The following is a 23542-nucleotide window of genomic DNA, read 5'->3' as shown; positions in this document are numbered from 1 at the left end:
AAGGATAGCTGGGCAGTGGTGGTGCACATCTTTGAGTTTGAGGCTAGTCTGGTCTACAGAGCGGGTTCTAGGACAGCCAAGGCTATACAGAGAACTTGGACCAAAAAAAAAAAAAAAAAAAAATAGAAAAAGGATAGACCCAGGCATGATGACACACACCTGTAGTCCAGTCACTGGGATCACAGAAGTAGGGATATCAGGAGTTCAAGGTCATTTTCAATTACGTAGTGAGTTCAAAGCCAACCTGGACTTTTAGTGTTAGACCTTGTCTGGAAAGGAAGGAAGGAAGAAAAAAACCTCCAGGTGTGGCAGCTCCCAGAACTAGAGAGATAGAAGAGGATCCAGTCTGCTGCAGATTTGAGACCAACCTGGGCAACCTTGCAGGATGCTCCTGTCTCAAGAAAGCCAAAAGGAAAGAAAGTGTTATCCGCCATCCCACTGGTCTCCAGGGTAGAATTAGCTGATATGGCTGGCTGGGCAGGTGTCCCCTTCTTTTCTCAGGGCTCCATGCACGCCCCTGCTGCACACTCAGTGGAAGAGAACAACCCTTCCCTGAAGGACTACCCTTTTCTTGCGGGTCTCTGAGCAGCTGCACTCTAACCACCAAAAGAAAGGTTCTCAACCTGTGGGTCGCGACCCCTCCAGGGCTTACCCAGCAGATGTTTACATTACAATTCATAACAGTGGCAAAGTTACAGGTAATGAAGTAGCAATGAAGTAATGTTATGATTGTGGGTCGCCACAACATGAGGCACTGTATAAGGGGTCACAGCATTAGGAAGGTTGAGAACCACTATTCCAAACAAACTTTGAGAAATAAAAGAGTCACTGGTGTAGTGTGTTGCACATGGTGTGTAGTGGCTGGGTGTTAGAGTATTTGTTTAAGATGTTCAAGGCCCTGGGTCCAGTCCTCAGCACAGCATAAACTGGTGTTTATAATCCCAGCATTTGAAAGGTAGAAGCAGGCCAGAAATCCATCCTCCGCCACATAGCAAGTTCAGGACCAGCCTGGGCTACACAAGACTTTGCCTTGAAAAGAAAATAAAAGAGCCCGGCGGTGGTGGCTCACAACTTTAATCCCAGCACTCGGGAGGCAGAGCCAGGCGGATCTCTGTGAGTTCGAGGCCAGCCTGGTCTACAGAGCTAGTCCAGGACAGGCTCCAAAGCTACAGAGAAACCCTGTCTCGAAGAAAAAGAAAAAAGAAAAAGAAAAAGGGGAGGGGAGGGAAGGGGATAAGAAAGGAAAGGAAAAAGAAAAAGGATCTTTGCAGATGGTTAAGTAACTGGCGATGGAATATTTAAGGTTCCTGATTTGAGGAGACTGAACTTTATTATTATCTGATGTGATGGATCATGACTACATCCTTACAGAAGACACACACACACACACACATACACACAGGGGGGAATCCTATGCATAAGATAGTTGAACCCCAGAAAAGCAGGGCTAGTTAGGCTATCAGAACCCCACTGATGGCTCATCTGGAATCCCAGATTGTGGGGACCTGAGGTAGGAGGAACGTCAAAAGGATGATGAGTCAGTCTGGGCACCAATCAATCACCCTGTCTCAAAACAAAAGTGAAAAAAGAGTAGAAACTCCAGAGGCTGCTGGGCCCAGGACGCCATGACTGTGCCTTTAGACTCTGCTTTTGCATAGCTGGCCTCCATAACCAAGAAGACATTTTTGTGACGTTAAGACATTGAGCTTGTGATAAGTTGTCATGGCAGCCACAGGATGGTAGCGTCATCTACATGGCCTCTGTGACCTGGCCTTACCCATAAAGCCAGTCTCCCCGTCATGTGCTCTGCCCCAGTGCCACTGGGGACCTGCTTTTTATTTCTCCAACTGCCTAGCTTGGTTCTGCCACAGGGCCTTTGCACAAACTTCCAAGGTTTCCTCCTACTCATAGACTCAGGTCTCTGCTCAAGCATCACTGCTTCTGATAGGTCTTCCTTGACCACTGTGCTGGCTCATTTCACGTCAATTTGACACACGCCAAATGAGATGAGGAAACTGATTGAAAAAATGCCTCCATAGGATCGGGCTGTAGGCAAGCCCGGAGAGCATTTTCTTAGTGATTGATGGGAGAGGGCCCAGCCCAGTGTGGGTGCCATCCCTGGGCTGGTGGTGCTGGGTTCTCTAAGGAAGCAGGCTGAGCTAGCCATGAGGAGCAAGCCAGTAAGCAGCACCCTTCCATGGCCTCTGCATCAGCTCCTGTCTCCAGGCTCCTGCCCTGCTTGAGTTCCTGTCCTGATTTCCTTCCATGATGAACGTGATGCAAGCCAAATAAACCCTTTCCAAGTTGCTTTGGTCATGGTGTTCATCACAGCAACAGAAACCCCAACTAAGCTAGCCATCCTATCTAAAAATCTGCTGCTCACTCTGTCTCATCCCTGTGTGATTCAGACACAGCAGCGCTGTCACAGCCTGAATTAATTTTCCCTTCCTGGCCCATCACCTGTCACTTACTGCTTGTCCCACATAGACAGTGGGACCCATGAAGGACTGGTCTAGCTGTAGATGAAGAATGCACATATTGTCTGTGCAAACCTCTGTGACTCGACATGTCTGTGCACGCCACAGCAGTGAAATCCAGCATCACCTCCCACCTCCAGGGCAACCCTCCCTGACACAGTCGCTCGTTTCCACAGGACATTTCATTTGCTCTCCTCAAATAGTTCTTCAAAGTGAGCACCAGTGTGCGCTGTAGAACAGAGGAGGAGCCAATGTTCAGCCATCTCTAAGTTCTAGATAGTCACTATATGCAGTGCTGAGGACTGAACCCAGGAACTTGTGCCTGCACCGCTATACTAGGGAAAGCACTCTGCCATGTAGCTCCATCCCCAACCTTTTTTGTAGTTTTAAAATTTGACACACACCTTTAACCCCAGCACTTGGGAGGCAGAGGCAGGTAGATCTCTACAAGTTGGAGGCCAGCCTGGTCTGCAGAGAGAGTTCTCTTTTACACAGAGAAACTCTGTCTCGAAAAAAAAACAAACAAACAAAACAAAATCTTGAAACAGCAGCCCAGAAAGTTGCCCAGGCTAGCTCTGAGCTTACTCTGTAGCCCAGGCAGGCCCTGCTTGTGTTGAGGCAGGGTCTCACCCTGTAGCTTAGATAAGCCTGGAATTCATTATACAGCAAGAATTTTCCGAGATCCTCCCTCCTCCACTCCTCCTGAGCGCTGAGATTACAGGTGTAAGCCATCTCCCTGGTTTGCTTTATCTCTTTAGAAAGGAACCCACCTGCAGTCTAGAAAGGACAGTCCTCCACTGCGTACCCCTAGTCTGGATGGACCTTTCCAGGACGCTGATTCACAGAGACCCGCTTTCCTCCTAAGCGGGCGGAAGGGATTGCCCAAGGATACACAGCACCCTAGGACTATGTGAGAGAGAGCGAGGCAGCTGGTAGATTGGTCTGCGGACCAGGACTTCAAGACTGCTATTCCAGAGCAGCGAGGCCAGCCAAGGGTTAAGGGGCGGGGCCCCAGATAGGGGCGGGGCCTTTGGCGTCTCGGGGCGGGGCGTCGCGCACCTGTCCGCTCTGCCTAGGGATCCCAGGCAGAGCCTGCCGCGGGAGCCGCAGTCGCAGCCCCGGAGCAGCGCCGGGAGCGCGGCCGGAGCGTCGTGGGCTCCCGAAGGCCATGGCCGAGTTCCCGTCGAAAGTGAGCACGAGGACTAGCAGCCCCGCGCAGGGCGTGGGAGCGTCGGTGTCAGCGCTGCGCCCGGACTTGGGCTTCGCGCGCTCCGCCCTCGGGGTGCTAGCGCTACTGCAGCTGGTGAGCGGGGTAGCTCGGTGACGGGATGGGGGACTCTCCAGGGACACCACCCTCCCCGGGACGCACGCCCCGGAGATCGCCTGGAACCTTGCACCTCGGAACGCCCGTGTGGCATCACTGAGAGCGCAGTAAGACTCATAAGGAGGGGACCCCACACCCTACCTGGGTGGTTCCCGCGGCGAAACCGCCCCTTAGATCGCCGCGCACAACTGTCCGCCAGTCTGTTCCTCTCCTTTTGCCCTGCCCCCTTTCCCTCTGGGACCGGCTCACGGCCTTCTCTGCCGGGCAAAGTCCACTGCCCAATTCTTCACTCGGCTGCAGCCGCTCAGTGAGGCAGCCCGGAAGCCCTCCCGGACAGTGCAGGACAACACATCGGTGGCCCCGACGGTGGCCCAGACGCGAGCGCTCCCTCCGGGGCACCTGCCCAGGGCCCGCGGGTCCAGTCTCCTGCTCTGGGCTGTGGAGATTCGCGGGAGGCCAGAAGCCACGCGCCTGCCACCTCCAGATCTCTCTGCTGGCCCTAGCTAAGGACCCAAAGAGTGCCCCTTCCCCCTGGGTGCTGAGATGTCAGCTGTTTTTTCACAGTACCCTCCTGTGAGGCTCTGGAGGCCTGTGGCTACCCCTGGGGAGCGGTCTCCAAAAATTGAGGTCCACTGGCAGAGGCATAGGGTGGCACTGGAAGTAAGATTAAATCCATTCTATTACCAACCCTCCAGTGGGTGGGCACATCGAGCCAGGCTGCCAGGGCCAGGCTGGGGAGCCTGGAGGCCCTCGGCAGAGAGCAGGTCTTCCTTGCTCTCCAGGGGAGCGGCCACCTGGGGCCTGCTGCCTTGGTTTCGGGATTTCTGATCTTCCTTCGTGAGCCCTCACCCTTCATCCTCCTCCATCTCCTGCCTGGGTTTGTTTAAAATTCAGATTCTTGGCTCCACCCCCGGAAAAAAAGTGAAATTGTTCTTTGAATCTCCGGAAGTGCAGCAAGAAATTTGCATTTTAAAAATCTCCCGGAATGCTTTTTTGGGTCTTGTTTGACTTTGATGAGATTGGGGACGGGTGGCATGATGCCCGCTTCTGGGACCAATTTAAATCTGCAGCAGTAGATACTGTCAACCCAGGAGTGTTGGGCTCTTGGTAATTTGTTTATCTGATTGATTGGTTTTGTTTTGTTTTATCGGGTTTACTTCTTGTTTTTTGAGACAGGGTCGCATGTAGCCCAGACTGGTCTTGAATTCTCTCTGTAGCTGACGCTGGCTTCAAACTCCTTGTGAAGCCGAAGCTAGCCTTGAACTAGATCTTCCCAAGGGTTGGATTACTCTCTGGCACCAGCACACCAGGGGTTTCTTTCTGGGCTCTTTGACCCCCACACCTGAGGGTCAGCTTTGGGCTGGCCTGGGAGGAGCTAAGTGACTTGTGGCAGGGACAGAGAGGAGAGAGGTCTAGTCTGCTCTGGGAAGGCTTCCCCGGGAAGGCTAGCTTTCCAGCTGGGCCTTCACTGGAATGGGAGGCTGGGGCAGTGCAGGGAATGGTGGAGGGGATTGCAGATGACAGAGTTGAGTGAAGGTGAGGAGAGTGGCTGGCTCACAGGCTGAGCATCAGTTTCTGGTCTGCATCTTATGCACCTCGGGCCAGAGCTGGGGTCTTGGTGACCTTCGGAGGTTTGGGAGCACCGTGACATCGCGGTGTGACGTGATAGGTTCCCTTTACTTCCTAGCTTCTTTCCCCATATTAGTTCCACAGACTTCACTTGGAGACTGTACCAGTTGACTTGTCTGAGACGCTGTTTCCTAAGACGTTTCTGTGGCAACCTACTACTCCCCTGGGGCCAAGATGGGGGAAGGGCACAGACCTGCACTATATCTGCTGGGAAGCCACTGGAGGCTAGCCTAGACCTTTTGGTTAGGCATCTTTCTTTGTGTTTTGTTTCCTGGAACTCCCTTTGTATATCAGGTTGGCTTTGAACTCACAGAGATCCACCTGCCTCTGCCTCCCGAGTGCTGGGATTAAAGGCGTGCGCGGCCACACCACCTGGCTTGATTTTCTCCTCTTAACATGGAAGAAAAAAAAGAGGCTCAGAAGTTTTTTTCTAATCACTCACTTCCTTGGAATGGTTTTTCTGACTTCTCTGGCCACTACTCTTTATTATTAGATTGGTTCGCTCTTGCAGTGTGTGGGTGTGACACTTTAGAGGATGTGGGAGAGCCCCCATGCCTAATGCCTGCCCCTTGAAGGAGGCAGTAACTGAGGGGATGATGCTCCTTGCTGCCCAGGTTGCTCTGTACCCCAGGGTGTAGAGTCTCCTGCCATGCTGATGAGGTGGGTGAGTAGGAAGCCAAGCATCGCTCATCATCTGGCATGGTAGTTCGCCATCAGAACCCACCTCAGTGTACAGATGTCTGATGGTCTTTTGTACTCTGTAACCTTACCCATCCCCCTCCAGTCCCAGAACAAATATCAGATGGTGCTGTTAATTGCTAAATCAGAAGAGTAAGTGTATTTCTAAAACCTGATGTTTAGGAGAGAGAATGTGACTTTAGAGACCTTGCCTAGTAGGAAGCCTGCAGGTTTAAACTGTTGGTTCGTGGCTGAGCTTCCTAGTCATGTAAGCAAAAGGAGAAACAGGAACCTTCGTGGCTAGCTTCTAAACAGACAGGCAAGTGTGTCCCAGAAATAACTCTTCTAGTCCTGAAGCACCAGAGTGCCTTGTGCTACAGTTCTTTGTGGATGGATACTGTGTATGTGGCTGATGATACATGTGTATGCACCCATGGTGCGTCCTAACGACTTTAGAAAAAGTATGAAGAATATGGAAGTGAAGTGCCCGTCTTTTTGCTAATTTTAACACCTCTCCCGGCCCCAGCTTTGGGACAAAGAATGATCTTACCCAGTGATAAGCACAGAGGCACTAGAACAAAGTCACATGACCACGGTGGGGGCGTGGCTTGCAGCAAGGCTGCTGCCCACTGGTAGGATTTCACTCAGATCTGACCACCTGAAGCCTGGCTCCAGCTATGTTTCTGTTTTGGGGGGTCTGGGATGGCTACACTAGGAAGGAATGCTGCCCAGGCTTTTGGAGAGGGCTTCCTGGCATAGATGAGCTCTTAGAGTCTAAGATAGATGGGGTTTCAGAAGGTTCTAACAGGGTGTGATGACACACAGGCCTGTAACCCTGGTGCTTCTGTGAGTGAATGGGAGGCTGAAACAGGATGGTAGATTTGAGGACAGCCTGAGCTAAACAGTAAGACCCTGTTTTGGGGGAGGGAATTTAGGAGAGATCATGGATTCAGCCCCAGTACTCAGGACAGGGGGACTATGTGATGGATGTCTTGAGGGAGTGGGGGTAGTGAGCACTTCCTAGCCTTCCTCCTGGGATTGGGAGCAGCCACACAGTTCTGTTTTTAAGTAAACAAACAGGTTAGAGGCCTCCCCTGCTGTCATAGTGCTCCAAGGTTTCTTTGAGAACACTGTAGACCTGGAAGCAGAGGTCTTGGGTTCAAATCTAGATTCTGTCTCCTTCAACGTGGGATCCTAGAGAAGTTCTTAATTCCCCACCCGACCCCCATACCCTTGTCTGTAAAATGGTTATGGTGGAGAAGTGGGGCCTGCCAAGGGCTTAGCTTGGCACTTGATGGAATGAAGGCAGGATTCACTGGGCCCTAAGATGCTAGGGCTCGTAGGCAACCTTGAATGTTTCTGGGGACTAGGAGCTCAACCTTCAAGGCTTCCTTCATCCTCTGCTCTTGGGGACATGAGGAAGCCCTTCCTGGTGATTCTGGCTCTATGTCTGTCCCAACAGGCAGGCTGGTTTCTCCATGGAAGGACAGGACAAGGCCCAAAGAGCTCTGACTTCCAAGAAGGGCCTGCTGTGTTTCGGAGCAGATGTGAACAGTGGCGGATGGAATTGGGGTGACAGTATCGGGGGCTTCCTTAGCACTGATCTGAGTGAAGTTCTTTGGTAGTCTCAATGGAGCCTGCAGGTTCCTGTGCAGAAACCACAGTGCCCTGCATGGATAATGCCTGCCACACTCCTACTCACTGGGCAAGAGTGTGATAGCTTGGGAATTTATTTGTAGTTACCTATTGAGCATATGGATATACTCTCTTTTAAAAAATAAAAACAAGGCCAGGCTTGATGGCCCACGCCTTTGATCCCAGCACTTGGAGACAGAAGCAGGCCTGTTCTACAGAGTGAGTTCTAGGACAGCTGGGGCTGTTACACAGAGAAACCTTGTCTTGAAAAACAAAAAACAAACAAATAAAAATCCTGCCAGGTGTGGTGTGTATATGTAACCCAGCATTCAGGAGACCAAAGAAACCGAAGGCAGCTAAGGCTAGCCTGGGCTACATAGACCCTATCTCCAAAAAAAAAAAAAAAAAAAAAAAAAAAGTAAAGACATAAATGTGCCAACAGTGCTGCTAAAGCTGTCCTTGGATCCAGCTCCCTCTCCCTACCAGGGCAGATATTTTAGAACATTTCCCATCCCTTTTCTGTGCATTTAAAGAACACTGATGGTCTGGGAGCAGGGTTGGGGAGTGAGATGGCTCAGTAGACAACAGCTTCTGTGACCAAGCCTGATGCCCCACATGGTAGAAGAACCGACTCTGGCAATTTGCCCTCCAACCTCTATAAGGGCACCGTGGCGCGGGAATACCCATGCGTATACACGTGTACACACGCAATTCAATGAGTAAAGGTGCAGCTTTCCAACACCGGCGATGGCTTTACCGTCTGTCTGTTACTTGTGCCAAGTTCTGCTTTAGCTGGCTGTGGTGTCTTTGCAGCCTCCGTTCATTTGGCTACGCTCAACTTTTCTACAGACTAATCATTTCATCTTTTTTTAGAGATTCATTTATTTATTATGTATACAGCATGTATGACCAGAAAAGGGCACCAGATCTCATTACAGATGGTTGTGAGCCACCATGTGGTTGCTGGGAATTGAACTCAGGACCTTTGGAAGAACCTCTGAACCATCTCTCCAGCCCTAATCATTGCATTTTTAAAATGTTTGTTCAGCTGGGCGGTGGGAGCTCGATCCTGCCTTTAATCCTAGCACTACTGAGGGAGAGGCAGGCAGATCTTGAGTTCAAGGCCAGCCTGGTCTACAGAGAGAGTTCCAGGACAGTCAGGGAGAGAAACCCTGTCTCGGAAAAAAAAAAAAAAAAAAATTTTTTTTTTTTGTTCTTTAAAAACAACAACAACAAAATGAGATGTACAGGCAAACATCCCAATGGTACAAAGAGAAATCAATAAAATGTGGCCTTTTTCATATCTGGCCAAGCCCCAACTGTTCTCACCAGTGCATGACGACACAGAACTCCAGCCTCAATGAAAAGCCCCATGGATCCTGATGAGTGGTGTCCCAGGTCAAGGACCATGCCCACCCACACCCCCATCCCACAGAGATGGGTCCTACTTCTGGGCACAGGAAGCTGAGTGTATTTTGGGCTTTTTCAAACCTTCATCTTCATATATTTTATATTTTGGGGGATTAAAGATGCTAAGCTACTAATTGACCCCCAAGGGTCAGGCTACAGATTCTTTTATGTGTATGAAGAGATGAGACTGGGATTCTTTTTTTTTTTTTTTTTTTTTTTTGAGCTGAGAATTGAACCCAGGGCCTTGCGCTTGCTAGGCAAGCGCTCTACCACTGAGCTAAATCCCTAACCCTGACAGGAGGCTAAGGATCAGCATGAGAGCACAGCTGTCTCTTCATCTGTGAGGGAACATACTCACCTCCTGGCTTCTGTAGCAGCTCCTGGTGCAGCTGGGCCCTGGCACATCCCATTCCTTTGTATTTTACACTCCTCTGCCATGCCTGACTTCGAACAGGCCGCTGATGTGTCTGTGTGACATGTTTCCGTGAGATCCCAGGGTCAGAGGGCATGTGCAGTGTGTTTGCACCCCATCCCCACCCCGCCCAGGCTGTGATAGGTGGAGATTGGTCTATTCACCAATCTGCAGTTTTCACAGTTACGTGTTGTGTTTCATTTTAACACACTCCCGGCCTTCTGTTTACTCTTTTCAATCTTGAGACGGTGTCCTTAAGATGACCAGGCTGGCCTTGAACTCACTTTGTAGCCTAGCCTAGGCTGGACCTGGACTTACAACCCTCTTGCCTCTGCCTCTCTAGTAGCCAAGAAGACAGGCCTGCGCCACCACACCCTGCATCTGGGATTGGGATGGAGAATGCCCAGTGCCCTCCACAGAGGTCACAGCTGTGTCCTGTCTCCAATAGGTGCCTGCTCCCATGGCCACCCTGGCCAGTCATATGACATACTACTGGACACACCCCAATCTGATAGGCAGAAGTGGCAGGTCAGTGTGTGGCGTTAGTCTGTCCCCATCCTCCTAGGGGTGGGCACGGCTTTAAAGAGAAATTGTCTCAGTGTTGTGTCCTCTGCAGAAATGCTGTTCTTCCTCTGGCCTGTTGGAGAAATTCTAGAAGATTTACAGATAGTTCTTCCTGCTTGGTTTTATTTATTTATTCATCTATCTATTAATCTATCAATCTATCTGTCTGTCTGTCTGTATTTATTTACTTACCGTACTTTGTTCATGGGTTTTGTTGAGACATGGCTGTGTAGTTGAGCCTGCTCTTGAACTTCTGACCTTCCTGCTTTCATCTCCCAAACAGACCCCAGGTATTCCCCCACACCTGGCCCTCTCAGGATGCTTGTTTCAAAGTGTGATTTTGTTGTTACTGAGGGTCCCCTACGCCTTTTTCTTTCTGGCTTCTGGAAATTGAGTCAAGTTGAGACTTTCCCCCAATTCAATGTCATTAAGAAGGTCTGTGTTGAGCTTGGCCGTCTGCATTAATCACAGCCAGAGAGTATGTCAAGGAGATGGCCTGGGCGACTTTCCCAGTGGCCTAACATACAATAGTCACCTCTTTCCATAAGGACACATTCTGAGACTGGGCTGAGTCCTAGGTACAGTTCCACACAGACACAGCTGTGGTAAAGGTTACTTTATAATTGAACACAGCAAGAGATTAACAATAATAATTGTAGCAACACACTTTTTTTTTTTTTGGTAGCAACACGCTTTTATGAAAGATTTTTAAAACTTGTAAATTAGGCCAGGTGTGGGGCATACTACTTTAATCCCAGCACGCAGGAGGCAGAGGCAGGCAGATCTCTGTGAGTTTGAGGCCAGCCTGGTCTACAGAGTGATCTCCAGGCCATACAAGACTACATAGTGAGACCTAGTCTCAAGAACCAAAACCAGTATCTGAATAATATGAATTATTATTACTTAAATTAAGTCTTATTTATTTCTGTGTGTGTGGGTAAGTCATAGGCAAGCTACTACACGAGGAAAGAGGCCGGAGGCCAACCTGTAGGAGTTGTTTCTCTTCCCACCATGTGGGTCTCAGGTATGGAACTCACGTCCTCAGAGTGGGTGGCAGGTGCCTTTACCCAGAGCCATCTTGCCAGCCCTATAATACTTACTCCAAATTATATAACAAGTGGGGCATGTTGGCACATGCCAGTGGTCCCAGCTATCAGTAGGCTAAGGAAGGAGATTTGTGAGTTCAAGGTCATCCTGGGCTACATAGGATATACCAGCCATCTTGGGCTAAGTAATAGGACTCTGTCTCTAAAAACCAAAATTAACAACCGTTAAGAATTCTTTTGGGCTGGAGAGATAGCTCAGAGGTTAAGAACACTGGCTCCTCTTCCTGAGGACCTGAGTTCAATTCCCAGCAACCACATGTTGGCTCCAACCATCTATAATGAGATCTGGTGCCCTCTTCTGGCGAGTGTATACATAATAAATAAATAAATATATTAAAAGAAATTATATCTTAAAAAAAAAAAAAAGAATTCTTTCCACTGGGCAGTGGTGGCTCATGCCTTTAATCCCAACATCCAGGAGGCAGAGGCAGTCAGAGCTCTGTGAGTTCAAGGCCAGCCTGATCTACAAAATAAGGTCCAGGACAGCCAGGACAGTTACACAGGGGAACCTTGCCTTGAAAACCTGGAGGGGAAAATGATAAATGAAAATGTTAGAAAGTAAGGAATTACACATAGTTTGTGGCTATGCTCAAAGCTGTGAGGGGTGTGGATGCCTATGAGGACCAGAGAGGGGAAGGTACTTTCCTCAGGGCCACACAGCAGTGAGTGCAGGACTAGTACTGGCTGGGAGTTTTTCCTAGTCATCTGTAAGCAGAAAGTCTGTTTCAGGAAGGGACCAGCTCACATTTGCAAAGTCATCCTGCGCATCAGGCAGTTGCCATCTCTCGGGCTGTGGTGGCTGCACTATGTCAACCTTCTCTTTGTGGTTGCTGTGAACCTAGGCGGGGGCCGTTTTCCTTGGCAGCCGCTGACCCAGCCCTGGAACTGACAGAACCGGGCTTTGGCTTTTGCTGCTGGGCAGGGTGAGCTCCTCCTGTTTGCTCAGGGAGGAGAGGCAGGGTGGCACACCGGGGTCTCCAAGAGAGGACTGGGCTGAAGGTCAGGTGGGACCCAGCAAACAGGCTGCTCTGAAGCTCTGAATGACAGGGCTGGATGATGTCTGACACCAGATGACTTCTCTTCTGCAGGCCTGGGGTGTGTGTGGGGTGGCACCAGCCCCTCCTGGGAATGGAGATGGCAGATCTGCTCAGGCCACCCCCAGGGAATGAGAAAGGCCTTGCCCCTGGCTGCTCAGCCGGATCTGTAGGCTTTACAGGGCTGAGAGTCACAGGCTGTGATAGTTCCCCAGCTCTGGCATCCAGGCAGTGACAGTCTCCAGGACAATGTCCCCACCTCCCAGGAGTCAGTACTAGGAAGTCTACCCCTGGTCTGTCTAGCACCCCTCCTGCGAGTGTCCTTAGGCCAGATCCTCGTCTTTGAAAAGAGCCTCAGTTTTCCATCTGTGGATTGGGCTGAGTACTTCTCTTGGGAGAAAGCTGGGCCCAGAGAGGAAGGCCCAGGAAGTGAGGCCTGGCCAGCTGGATGCTGGAGTATGACTGGAGCAGTGAATACAGAGGCTCTACCTGGGCCTTCTCAAGCAGAAAGGGAACTTCCTGAGATGCCCTTCATGGCTGGAGGGATCCTAGTGTTGGGAAGACCCAGGCAGGCATTCTGGCGACCCCTGAGGAAGGGTAAAGAGTGGGGCAGGCTGGGTGCTGTAAGTTTCTGAAACCCATTCAGGCACATTGCCACTTGCTGGGGAGCCAGAAGAGATTGAGTTGCGGGTGGGGGGTGGGGAGGTCACAGAGCCTCCACCTGCCTCATGTGCCTGGATGTGACCCGAAAGAGACCCACATAGGCTGCTGCAGAGGGCCGCATGGGGCTCTAGCTGGGATTATGTAGGAAATAGTCTGAGTTCACGTTAGGTAGATTTTTCTACTAAATAATCATATATAAAATTTTATATTATATTTTATTTATATAATTACATAAATATATTTCTATTTCCTGCTATATAAAATATAATAAATTTAGTTAGTTATTGTTGTTATTGAGACAGGACAGGGTCTTGTGTAGTCCCGGCTGGCTTCAGACTTGTGGCAACCCTCCTGCCTCTACCTCCCAAGTGCCAGGGTTACAGATGGGTACCATCAGAATGGCTGGGAAGTTTTTTTCTCAAATACTGGGGACACTTGGGGATCGTGTAGTTAAATATATTTCAGGTCCACATGACTCAGCCATCAGCGTGTGTTTGTGTGTAAATGCTTGTGCCTCTGGGATTTAAACAGTCTGTTCTAGACCTGGGACTTGAGAGGAGCAGGTTGCATGGAGAAGGCTGCATCTGGAATACTGAGATGCTAGTCAAGGCCCAGGTGGACTCTTGCAGGCCAGGCCCAGCTGCCCACCACCCTGCTGCCTACCATGGACCTGGAACAGCCTGGCACAGAACTGGCCCTAGGAATGTGCACCGGCTGGGTGACTCTGTGGTTCCTTGTGTGCCCGTTTCAGATAGAGAAAGGGACAGCTGGGTGGTTCCTGGTCTTCCTTGGGATCTGGATGGCCCCAGTGTTCTAGAATGTTTCATATCTAGGGCAGGAATTCCAAGGTGCCTCCCCCAGCCCTCCTTTGGCACAGAGGGGGTGGTGTGTGGTGGTGGTATGTCCTGCCCAGGCGCCTGGAGCCTCTGTCTCTTGCCCCTTTGTCTCCTGTGACACAATGGGTGACTTTTTGTCCTCATAAAGTCCCTTTCAGTGTAGGGAGAAAGGCCAGGATGGGGGTGGAGGTTGGGCTAGGCCAGGCGAGGCTAGGCCAAGTTGTGTGTGTCCTCAGCTGCCTAGCTGTGCACTAAGTGAGGGGGAACCCCAGGAAGGGTCATGTGTCTACCCTGGGCCTCAGTTTCCTGGTATTGTAGTGGAGAACAGCTGCTGAGGGCTGTGAAAGGCTTGGCACTATTCACCTTTGGAGGGCTGGCCCTCGCTCTTTCTAAAAACATTTGGCTTAATTGCTAACATTTAAATACTGAAGATGCCACATAATTTAAAAAACAAACAAGCAATTTCTAGCATCCCCTCAAGACTCAGCATCTCTGTTGGGAGTGGCTCTGGATATAGCCCCTGCCTAGCGTGTGCAGTTCCACTCAGCAGCCGTTAGCTCCCCAGGGCTGGGTTTCCACCAGCAACATGCTTTCCTGTTGCAGAGGCCTCGCTCAGCCCTTTCTCCGACCTGCGTGGCCCATCTTAGGACCTTAGTGTCAACCTGCAGGGCTAGTTGCTTGCCTGGCTGGAAGCCCCCTCTCTGCCTTTGCTTTCCTGTGTTTTAACTAAACCACATAACCACACCCCCTTCACTGTGGCCCCAGGGCCCACCTGCCTGGCACACCTGTACAGTAACCAGGGTAGGCATTTCTGTCCCTGAACCTCACCCAATAAAAAACTCCTTCATGTGCCCCAGATGAGGACCTAGACCAGAAAGGTGAAGTGAGTCTCTAGCTAAGGCCACATAGTGAGTGGACTTGGGTCTGACACTGCTGTCAAAGTAGAGGGTAGATGGACACAGAGGTCAAGGTGACCAGACTGTGGGAGGTAGAGTTGCATTCCCTTCTAGAGTTTCCCCATGATTCTCTCTGTCTCCTCCTTCACTTCCCTAATCCTTATCACAGGTTCCTTTACTAGTGAGATCTTCCTCTGCCCTATATCCAAAATTGATCCTCCTGGCCCCTCTCCCACCTGAACTGGTTCCCACAGCACTCACCCTGTGAGCATGCTTATTTGAGCAGTTTATGCGATTGGTCTGTCCAATTTGCTGGTGTGGGAGCACCTTGAGGGGGGGGCACCCTGAGACAGAAATGCTACAGTGGAGGGTTGTGAAGAGAGGCACCCAGGGAGGGGCAGGTCATGCTGGAGAGACCTGTGAACTGCAGGAGACACGTTCTGTTCCCAGAGTTCTGGTCGAGGTTGCAGGGTCAGGGAGTAGAATTGGAGACTCTGGCCTGATTCTCTGCTCCCAGCGACCTGCTGCCTTTTGCTACCCCCAAAGAAGGGCCCCTCAAGGCTTCCGGTGCTTCAGCTGGAGTGGGATCTGCACCAGGTGGCATTTCAGTGAGTCCTGGGGGTCCTGCAGCTTCTGGAACTTCCCTGGCAGGACCCCCACATCAGTCACGGGGTCAGTGAAACACCCAGGCTGATGGTTTAAGGACCAAGAGAAACCAGTTTGTTGGGTTCTAAAAGAGGAATGGACCTTCCTTGTTCTAGGGCAGAAACCAAGTCTCCTGCCTGGGCTCGGGGCCAGGCATGACAGCCCAAAGGGTCACAAATTCCCCCACCTGTCTACTGCTTTATCTCCATTACATGTTTGCTGATCTGGAAAACAGGGGTGGAGTGGGACAGGGTGGGGACACCTGAGTTCCTACAGCCCTGCCCTTGGAAGGGGCTAACACCTTTTGCTTTATCCATCCCCCAGCAACTCCTTTTTCTCTAGCAAGGCAGAGCTGGGTCCCAGGCTCAGCCATCTTGTACCTACAGTGTGCAGTATGGCTCCTGATCATTTGGGGAAACTTGGCAAGACAGCCTGCAAAGAGGAGAGCATGAGTGTAAACATGCACGGGCCTTTTCTCGGCTGTCACTCAGATGCCTTTTCTAACTTCCTTTCAGACAGTAGGAACCAGCCAACCCAGTGGCAGAGTGAGGGACCTGGAACCTGCTTCACATAAGAGCTGGTAGTCCCTGGCTGGCCTGCCTTCCCATTTCTCAACTGAGAAGCTGCCTGCCTGAGATGTTATTCCAAGGAGTCTTCATTCTCCTGACAGAAATGACCATACCCAGTTCTGGGGGTTTGGGACTTTCTAGTGTGGTGGTCTATTGTGTACCCTAATAAACTTCTCTGAAGATCAGAGGACAGAGCCAGCCACCAAATTAGACATGGAGGCCAGACAGTGATGGCACACACCCTTAAGCCTATCACTTGGGAGGCAAAGATCCCAGTCTGGATCTCTGTGAGTTCAAGGCCACACAGGGAACAGAGTCAGGTAGTGGGGGCACACACCTTCAATCTCAGCACTTGAGATCTCATACCTTTGCTTGGGAAGTTTTGTCTGTTTCAGGCAGGTGATTTGGGGTGGGGAGTAAAGGGTGTATGTAGGCCAGGTGTGGTGTTTAGACTAATAAGACCTTGATAAGAAAGAGAAGTGGGTGTGGAGAGAGAAAGGGGGGGGGGGGGGGGGGGAGAGTACGTGTGACGTGTGGGGCCTATTCCCAGATATCTTGCCCTGAGTGTGTGTGTGTCTGTGTGTATTTTTGTGTACTTGTAGACATGAGCATGCCAAAGTGCACATGTGGGGTCTGAGGACAACTTTCAGGAGTCAGTTTCCCCCACCACGGAGGTTCTGGAGGTCTATCTCAGGTGGTCAGACTTGGTGGCAAGCACCTTCTCCTGCTGACCTACCTCTCTTGCCCTTGAGCTGTAATTAAATGAGGGCTTTGTTCCCGGTTTGGCATATGACCACAGGCTAGGAGGGCCCTGCTACTCTGTCCTATCCATCTTCTTCGCTGGACAGGGGCCAGCACCCCGGGCCTGCCTGTGAGGGTCAGAGGCAAGAACAGATGGAAGAAGGGTGCTGTGTGACATGGGGTATCCAGGGCTCACCCTAGCTGGGGAGAGAGAGTATAGAGCCTGCTTTGGCCTGCTCAGCCACAGGCTGTCTCTGGCCTTACCCTCCAAGTGCATATTCCAAACCAAAGAAACTTCCCTGAGTCTTTGGTGGGATGTTTGGGGAGAAGGTGGCCGGCAGGGCCCCAGCTTTGAGTCATGAGCCCTCTGGTGAGGACCTCTCTTTAGATGCCTGGGATCTTGCAAGTGGTCTGTTGGCAGAGTGTGCAGCCAAGGGCGGGGACTTGTTCCCAAAGAGCAGCCTCCAGAGGACAACTTTGCTCCTACAATCTGACCGAACATGGTCTCACCCTTGGGCTGGGGCTGCTGGCTTCCATGTGTGAACCCTTCTGTGTCTCCCTCAGCAAAGGAGGTTTTCTCAGGGGCCACAGTAGACTTCACCTTGGTGGCAGAGTTCCAGACCAGAGGAGGGTGGGTGTTCCTCAGCCAGCAAAGAGGAGGCCTAGGACAGCCCCAGGGATGCACTTCCCTTTGGGCTTCCCCAGGCTCCTTGGACTGTGCCTGCTCCTCTGTGTGGAACTCTCTGGGTTTGCTGCTGTGTGGCGGAACTCCAGGGGGAGAAAACACGCCCCTGTGTAGAACTGAGCTTACCCACCGGCTTTGAGGAGCCGCCTGAGGTGGGCGAGGTCCCTGTTAGAATGAGGTGCAGAAGCACCCGAGCAGCTGTGAGCAGAAAGTCACACAGGTGTGTGTGTGGTGGCGGGGAGGGGGGGGGGAGGGACAGGCTTCCAACGGAGTCCATGCTGCTCCCCTCAGCATATGCAGTCGGGGATGACCCGCCATCCCGCCACACAGTCCCTTAGCCTCCCTTTGTGAGGCAGGCTGGGGACACCTGTTGGAGAGATAACAGAGTTCCCGGCGGTGGAGGGGAGGAGCATTAGGCCTGAGGACTCAGAACCCTGGAGATGTCTGGGCTGAGCCAAGAAAGGCACACGTAGACTGTTCCCATTTGTATGGAGGATGTCCTGGGAACATGATTTTTTTTTCTTTTTCCAAAGGCCCCCTGGCTCAAGGGAGGGAGGAAAGGGCCTGTAAGGGATCTAATCATTTTATTTCACCTACTCATTGTATGTGCACATAAGCACTCTTGTGTGCACCTGCTTGTATGAGATCACGACTTGCAGGAGTCGGCATTCAAACAGAGGTCGTCGTCAGGCTTGGTTGCAAGTGCCTTTATCCCCAAGCCATCTCTCAGGCTCTTCTCATTTAAAACTTTATTTAAAGCCAGGTGTGGTGGCGCACGCCTGTAATCCCAGCATTCAGGAGGCAGAGGCAGGAGGATCTCTGTGAGTTCCAGGCCAGCCAGGGCTACATAATGAGACCCTGTCTCAAAAACAAAACAACCCCCCAAGGCTTTTAAAATTCAATTTATTATTAGTGTGTATGCGTGTGTGAGAGTGTGGAAGCCCCAGCTCTACCTTAGGCTGCCAAACTTGGCGGCAGGCACATTTAGCTGATGAGCCATCTCATCAGCCCCCAGAGGAGGACTTTTGGGAGTGACCAAGCATTATCTTTCCACTGTGGGTTCTGGGGGTAAACTCAGGCTGTCAGGCATCCGGGTTTTCAAGCTTGGGCAATAACTACTGTTACCTGACGAGCCATCTTGAAGCCCCTCCTCCCCCCATTTTAGACAGGGGTTTTGTTTTCAGACAGCTTCCCATGGCTCAGGCTGGCCTAAAACTCACTGGGTAGATGTTGGCCTTGAACTCATAAGACTCCTGCTTTTTCCTCCAGTGTTGGGATTACAGGTATTGTCCTCCGTGTCTTTTTTTTTTCCTGCACCTGTAACAAAGCCACGGTCTTGTACTGTTGTGGACAGTACTGGTGTAAGGATCATAGACTCCAGGGGGGAAACACTGTTCCCATCTTGGGTGTTAGTGTCTGGGGACATGGGGAAGGGCCTTATGTCACACAGCACAATGGGGATTGAAGAGGGGAAGCGTGGCCAGACAAGATGCCCAACACAGAGATGTACAGTAGTAGGCAAATCAAGGTTTCTTTTAAAAAGCTTCTTTTTTTTTTTTTTTATCACATGTGAGAAGAGGTCAGAGGACAACTTTTGGTAGCCAGTTCTCTATGCCTTTGAGTTCCAGGCACTGAACTCGGGTTGTCAGGCTTGTGGCAAGAATTTTATCCTTTGAGGCATCTTGCTAGCCCAATATTTTTTAAGTTAACAAGAAAGGATGCCAAGGCCTGGGCCTCCAGCTGGAGCTGTGGGGCTCTGAGAGACTCCCCCTGTTTTTTCCATAGGTGCTGGGGCTGCTGGTGTGGGCCTTGATTGCTGACACTCCATACCACCTGTATCCTGCCTATGGCTGGGTCATGTTTGTCGCTGTCTTCCTCTGGCTGGTGACAATCGTCTTCTTCATCATCTACCTGTTTCAGCTGCACATGAAATTGTACATGGTGCCGTGGCCATTGGTGGTGAGTCTGGGGCAGGGGTACTGTGTGGCTCTAGGCTGAGCCCTCTTGCCTGTGAGTGACCCTTGACCTTCTGAAATGTGAAGTAGGGGGGAGTTGGTAGAGATCCTCCTGCCTCGTAGCTACTTGAAGAGCTGGGGTGGGCAGATGTGTTAATGATTGAAGTAGGTGTCTGACTTTGGCCCTGGGAAGAGACCAGCAGCAAGAGGCTGTTGAGTAGGTCCACAAGATACCCTGGCAGGTATTACAGATATTGTACTCTTCTTGAGGGTGGTCAGAATTTGAGCTAGGAGGTCTGAGGGTGTCAATTGCTGGCTGGGGCCTAGCATGGATACCAGCTGCCTCCAACTTGCGGCCCTGGAGAGGATGGGTGGCCCTGGAGAGGATGGGTGCCTCAGGTTTGTCTCAGGCCAGCCTCCTCTGACTAGAGGAAGCACCCTGGCCAGACACACACACACACACACACACACACACACACACAAATGGCTGTGTTTTTTTTTTTTTTTTTTTTTTCTGGAATCCGGAAAACCCTTGCAGCTGGGTTTGAGCCTTTTAGTGAGCACAGAGGCACATGATTGTAAGGAGAGCGAGGCTGGGACTAGGCAGCGATTGTTTACAATTCAATGCCTGTTTAATTAGAGGAAACGTGAGTCATGCAGGGACAGAATGGGCTTGTTAGATCTTGTGTCACTGGCCAGAGCCAGGCAGGGTGTACGGTGGCCACTGTCCGTGGGGACACAATTTGGGATTGAGGAGGTATCGGCTGGACTCCTGGATGAGGGTTAGCCCCCTCTGAATACCCCTGGGCCCCTAAGGAAGAGTCCTGCAGGGTGGGAGACTTGGCTCTGAGGCCAAGTTGTGTTCCAGCACAGCATTCCATGAAGGAGGCCAATTGGGTTCTGTACCTGTGCTTCCGGACTCTTAACAGCAAGGGAGGGAAGGCTGAGCTGGGAGAGGAGCTGGGTGATGACCCTCAACTCTGGGATAGAGACTGCCAGATCTTGAAAGGGCCAGGCAAGATGGGCTAGTGAACTGGGCCAGGAAGGTTCCAGAAACCTTCCATGAACCTGGCCCTGAGGCGCTGCCTCTGTCCAGCTTCAGCCTTGAGGGGATGCAGTATTGGTGCCAAGCCTTGAGGTATTTGTTTGTTGTTTTGGTGGCACTGGAGGGTCAAACTCAGGGCCTCACAAAGCCGGGACAAATGCTCTACCAGGGAGATACACGCCCCTCCCTGAGGATGGTTATTTCTTTTTGGAAACAGTTTTGATGTGTAGACTGGGCTGACCCCTGCAATTCATGGTCTTCCTGCTCTGTGTCTGGACAGGTTGGCGCCCCTAAGTTACTATGCCCAGCTTCGACTAATTTGTTTGATTTGGTTGGGTTTTTTGAGACAGGGTTTCTTTGTAGCCCTGGCTGTTCTAGAACTTGCTCTGTATACCAGAGTGACCTCAGACTCAGAGATCTGCCTGCCCATGCCTCCTGAGTGCTGGGTTGACAGGTATGTGCCATCATGCTCAGAAGCCTTGAACATTTTTAATATGAAAATTTTGTTTTCATGTGAAATTTAATTTTTAAATGTTGGCAATTAAAGAAAAAGTGTATAGCACAATGGATGAACTGGGGATATGGAGTGGGCCCAGCTGCCACCTGAGGGTTCACATCCAGTCCTCCTGATGTTATATAGAGATTCCCTGAGGTCCTGGCCCTGGGATTTTTCCCTCAAGTTTAGGGTAATGCCAAAAGGAGTCTTGGATTTCTCCCACTGGTGTGAGGCCCCATCCGAGGGCCAGCCACAAGGCCAGGTGCTGAGTTGGTCCTAGGGAGGGTGTGTGTGTGGCCACGTGCCACACATGGAGTGGCTGCATTTGCTTAGCTGGGTGGAGGTTGCCTGGTAGCCTGGCACTGCCCTGCCCCAACACTTCAGGCCTTCCTGCAGGGCTTTCTGACTCAGCTTCAGGGGTGGGGATGGTCCCTGTGGATTTTACAGCTTCTCTCCCCTCCCCCCCAGTTAATGATCTTTTTTGTCGCTGCCACGGTTCTCTATATCACTGCCTTTATCGCGTGTGCTGCCGCAGTCGACCTGACATCCCTGAAAGGCTCCCGACCATATAACCAACGCTCAGCTGCCTCTGTAAGTATGTTCGCAGGGCTCTAGCCTTCTCCAGGAGATCCACGGGCCCAGGCCTGTGTGCTCCCGGGCTCCTGTCTTGAGTGGCCACTGTCTGCTCAGTGGGCTCAGCCTCACTCAGTCTTCCTTAGTGAACAGCAGAACCCGGGGGACCTAAACACTTGGGATCACTGTGGACCTCTGCTGTGCCATACTCACATCACCTTGGGGTGGCTATTAATCACTACATTCTATCTGCATTTTTGACTTGTATTCTCTTACAAAAAGCCCGAGCTTGGGCTGTGTCAAATGGCCATCCACACTTCACCCTCAAGGCCCTGTACACTCTGCCCTAGAGTTAGAGCTATGGGTTCTTTTTCAGACAAGGAAACTGGAGTTGTATTCATGTTCAGGACAGGGCAACCCTTGGTGTCTTCCCTCTTCCTAGTAAGAGAGGTTTTAAAATTAGTGACCTCCCTCTTGGGAACTGGGACCTAAGCTGCAGAAAACACACATCTGCATAAACTGGCTCAGAAAACTCCTTTTGAGTATTATTACTTTTTGTTCTATTGTTTTGTTTTCAATTCTGGGCCTAGAACCACAGGGCCCTGTGAGGCTGGGCCACATCCCCAGCCCTGAGTGTTCCTTGTTAGGTGTGTGAGGTTACCCCATGGTCAGTGCTATCACACTGAGCAGTTGGACACTCTTGGTTGCCCGGGTACCACCTGATAGGTCTGGTCTGTGGTTGTCCCCCGACCCTTAGAACATAATGCCAGATGTGTGGTGTGTGTGGCTGGGCACAAGGGGTGTGGCTGCCAGAACAAGGGGTTCTGATTAACTCAAGGGGCTGCTGCTCAAGCTTTTACCCCCAAGTCCACCTAAGGAGACCCTCTTGGTCTGCTGTCACTGTCCCCACATGGCCCCCTTGCGCCCTCTGACCCACTGCTCTGGCCTCTTCTCTTCTCCCCTGCAGTTCTTCGCTTGCCTGGTGATGATTGCTTATGGAGTGAGTGCTTTCCTCAGCTTCCAGGCCTGGCGAGGAGTGGGCAGCAATGCCGCCACCAGTCAGATGGCTGGGGGCTACTCTTAGGCCAGCCATGCTGTGGCCTCAGCTGTGGCTGGGTTTTGGCACAGGGTCACCCCCATCTTACCGGACTCAAGCTCTCTAGCACTCCTGAGGAACAGGCCCATGCACGCACAGCAGAGCTGCCAAGAGCCAGCAGTGGGGACATCCTCCCTCCACCACCCCCCTTATTCATCAAAAGGTGACGGGGGATGTGGGCTCTCATGGACTTCAGTATCCCAGGCTGGACCACCCTTCTCACCAGCACTAAATGCACTAACAGATCTTCAGCCTCCGACCTGCCTGACACAGTATAAGCCTAACAAACAACAGATTATCTTTGTTCCAGGAGAAGCTAAGCAAGCCCACAGGCTGTTCTGGTCTCACTCTGTCCTCCCATGCCCCAAGCCAAAGTGTCACCTGTAGAGACTTTTATAGAAAAGAGGTGGGATTTTTGGACTGGACTATTTCAGTTGGTTTCAAGCAGTCTCCAATGATGGCGAGCCTTGCCAAGTCTCTCCCCTGATGTGGAACACCCCCTTTGGGAAAGCTGGCATTAGCTCAGGGTGCTTCCCCAAGGCTGCTGATTAGGCACAAGGGACTTCAAAGAGGGGGGAGAAGGAAGCAGGGCCTTGCCTGGTGAGTTGTCATGGGGTTGGTGGTGACTCTTGTTTGGAATTATTTTTTACAATTTAAATAAAAATAGAAGTGTCTATTTGGAAAGGTGTTATCATTCATAATCTTAGATGTTAACATTTTACTTTTTGGTCCTTTAAGAAAAAATGTCAACAATTAAGATGTAATTAAATACTTGGGGCTTTGTTACTGTTAGAGGAGGGATCAGGTCTGGCTCTTGGTTCCAGCTCATACTTGTCTTGGTTACTCTGAAATCTCTCTTTTCCAAGACTAAACCCTGAGGAAAGCTAGGGTTCAAGGAGGAGCTGCCCATTTTGAGGCTTAGAGGAAAGTAAAACCCCAGCAAGCCAGAGAGCTCACTGTCCTATCCACTATCTCATGGCCCAACACAGCGTATCTAGGGAGACATGCTAGGTTCTGCTGCTCAGGTAGGCACTGCTTTCCTATGGGTGAGGAAGAAGGCAGGCTCCCAATGA

The 23542-nt window shown here is 51.1% G+C and overlaps 1 protein-coding gene across 1 annotated transcript; it reads left to right on the top strand.

The window, feature by feature from the left end:
• Positions 1 to 3532: 3532 nt before the first annotated feature.
• On the top strand, positions 3533 to 23153 carry LOC118583467 (plasmolipin). The gene is made up of 4 exons (XM_036186808.1): positions 3533 to 3780; positions 19090 to 19263; positions 21269 to 21391; positions 22341 to 23153. The coding sequence occupies exons 1-4, from the start codon at positions 3646 to 3648 to the stop codon at positions 22455 to 22457; spliced, it is 549 nt and encodes a 182-aa protein (XP_036042701.1). The 5' UTR covers positions 3533 to 3645; the 3' UTR covers positions 22458 to 23153.
• Positions 23154 to 23542: the final 389 nt, after the last annotated feature.

This window comes from Onychomys torridus, chromosome 5 (assembly GCF_903995425.1).
Source record: "Onychomys torridus chromosome 5, mOncTor1.1, whole genome shotgun sequence".
NCBI classification, from domain to species: Eukaryota; Metazoa; Chordata; class Mammalia; order Rodentia; family Cricetidae; genus Onychomys; species Onychomys torridus.
Note: the sequence above shows the minus strand (reverse complement) of the source record. Positions and strands in the feature narration are given on the sequence as shown.

Excerpts from the sequence above, each read along its gene's own strand:
- LOC118583467 (XM_036186808.1), top strand. The coding sequence starts at position 3,646 with ATGGCCGAGTTCCCGTCGAAAGTGAGCACGAGGACTAGCAGCCCCGCG. Across the intron at positions 3,781-19,089 it reads TGCTAGCGCTACTGCAGCTG|GTGCTGGGGCTGCTGGTGTG; the intron begins GTGAGCGGGGTA and ends TTTTTTCCATAG. Across the intron at positions 21,392-22,340 it reads ACCAACGCTCAGCTGCCTCT|TTCTTCGCTTGCCTGGTGAT; the intron begins GTAAGTATGTTC and ends TCTCCCCTGCAG.